We start from the raw sequence: 2,107 nt of genomic DNA, 5'->3' as shown, positions 1-2,107 counted from the left end.
GAGACAAACATCTCACTGACAGTCACTGAAGTGGACGTTTTACTGTCAGAACCAAAGACAAGAGCAGGATTTTTAAGACATTCACTTGAAATAACTTTAGATGCAAACACAGCACACGCAAATCTTCTATTATCTGAGGAGAACAAAAAAGTAACAGTAATGGAAGAACAACAGCCTTATCCTGATCATCCAAACAGATTTACTGGTTGGCTTCAGGTTCTGAGCAGAGAGAGTCTGACTGGACGTTGTTACTGGGAGGTGGAGTGGAAAGGAGAAAAGATTGATTTAGCAGTGTCATACAAAAATGTCAGCAGAGCAGGAGAGCAGGGGGAATGTGTGTTTGGATTTAATGAAAACTCTTGGTCATTGTACTGTGAAACAAACAATTGCAAATTTTACCACAACAACATTAAAACTCTAGTACCGGGTCCACTTTCCTCCAGAATAGGAGTGTATCTGGATCACAGAGCAGGTATTCTTTCTTTCTACAGCGTCTCTGAAACCATGACTCTCCTCCATAGAGTCCAGACCACATTCACTCAGCCTCTATATGCTGGGGCTGGGTTTTATGATGATGGTGACTATGCAGAGTTTATCAAACTGATCTGAGGTCCAGATGGTTTAATATGTAATATATACATTTTAGTTCCATTTCATTTAGTCTCTATTGTTGCTGAGATAAACTTTAATTATTATGATCATCATCAGTCGGGACGTCAGTCTGTTAGGAATCCAGTTTGTGTGGGTTGTTTGTGTGTCCCTTCTCTCTACACCACCAGGTGGTGCCCTGTCTTCGTTGGGCCTCCCTGCACACCTGCGACGTTACTGGAGGAGTACTTGAGCAGTGGGCTGCCACTACCGCCAGAGTGTTTGCTAGTTTTGGGTACTCTAGCCAAGCTGAGATTAGCTGAGTCTCACCTGAGCTTTGTTTCTCTGAGTCTTATATTGTTTTTGTCTTTGCTCTTCGGCAGGAAGCCTTCCTGTGTAACTGTGTAACATGGACCTTCTCCCCCTGGAAGGATTAACTGAGTACACACTGAGCAGGGGAAAACCTCCACATGATCCGTTAAAGTTCCCATTGGAAATCGGACAGTCCGCTCCGTTACTCCTCCAGGTCCAACGTATGTCTACCTGTCCGCTCTCGAAAGAGTTCCCTCTTGTCTGGATAAACCCACACAGACTGGATTCTTGGATTGACAAGAGCCCCCTCAAACATGAGTTGTATTCCGGCATAATTCAAGCCGCAGTCTCATTTCCCACGGTCCCGGAACTGATCTCTGTGATCTCCCCTTCAGGCTTTCCAGTTCCGTTTCACCAGTTCTCTGAGTTCCAGATCCAACCTCCGTTCTTTTTGCTACAAATAAACCTGTTAAACTTTTCTCTGTGTTCTCTGAGTGGTTTCTCTACATGTGGGTCAGATTCATTAAACCAATCATGACACAGTCATTATATATTTAATAACGACCATGTACTTGATTACATCATAGATTAGATGAACTTCCATGAACTTAATGACTTTTTCAGAAACTTTATTGATGTGTTTGACTTGTTTCTGTTTGGTGATCCACCAACAGCATTGGTGGATCACCATGTCGTCACAAGCTGCATTTCCATCAACTATCAAATTGTAATTAAAAAAATAAATGTGCTAAATGGAAACACTGAAATAAAAAAAAAAACTCAAGTCTTTTAATTAAAAAAGATTTTCTGGAAAGCTTCGTTTAGAAATAAAAACATGTAGACAGAAGTAGGGAATGATAGATCGGGATATCTGGATGCATGAGGCAACATAGTTTCCCAACAATGAGTGAAATGACCACTAGAGTTGTTGCTAAAACATGGCTACATCTCATTCAAGTGTTTACATGGGCTGACACATGTTGTTTTCAAAAGATATCTTGTGAACAAACGTATTCATGTGCAATTTTAATTGTATTTTTTTATGTAATTGAAATACCCCAATTGTGAAGATTTGCTTTTATTTAAATTAGCGAGACTATAAACAGTTTTGCGTAATGGAAATGCAACTAGAATTAGCATGTTGTTGGCTTGTTTTACACAACATTAAAACGCATTAAATGAACAGGAGTCATTAAAGACCTGAATT

General features: G+C 40.2%; 1 protein-coding gene across 1 annotated transcript in view; it reads left to right on the top strand.

Annotated features, from left to right (window-relative positions):
• Positions 1-804, top strand: part of LOC107096128 (tripartite motif-containing protein 16-like) — a 6,138-nt gene extending 5,334 nt beyond the window's left edge. Inside the window, exon 2 of the mRNA XM_015392641.1 lies at positions 4-804. Coding sequence (XP_015248127.1) covers positions 4-609 — 606 coding nt within the window. The 3' untranslated portion in view covers positions 610-804. The remainder of the gene's footprint in view (positions 1-3) is intronic.
• Positions 805-2,107: the final 1,303 nt, after the last annotated feature.

The sequence above is a fragment of the Cyprinodon variegatus genome, unplaced genomic scaffold (genome assembly GCF_000732505.1).
Source record: "Cyprinodon variegatus isolate N-32 unplaced genomic scaffold, C_variegatus-1.0 Scaffold600, whole genome shotgun sequence".
Lineage (NCBI taxonomy): Eukaryota > Metazoa > Chordata > Actinopteri > Cyprinodontiformes > Cyprinodontidae > Cyprinodon > Cyprinodon variegatus.
Note: the sequence above shows the minus strand (reverse complement) of the source record. Positions and strands in the feature narration are given on the sequence as shown.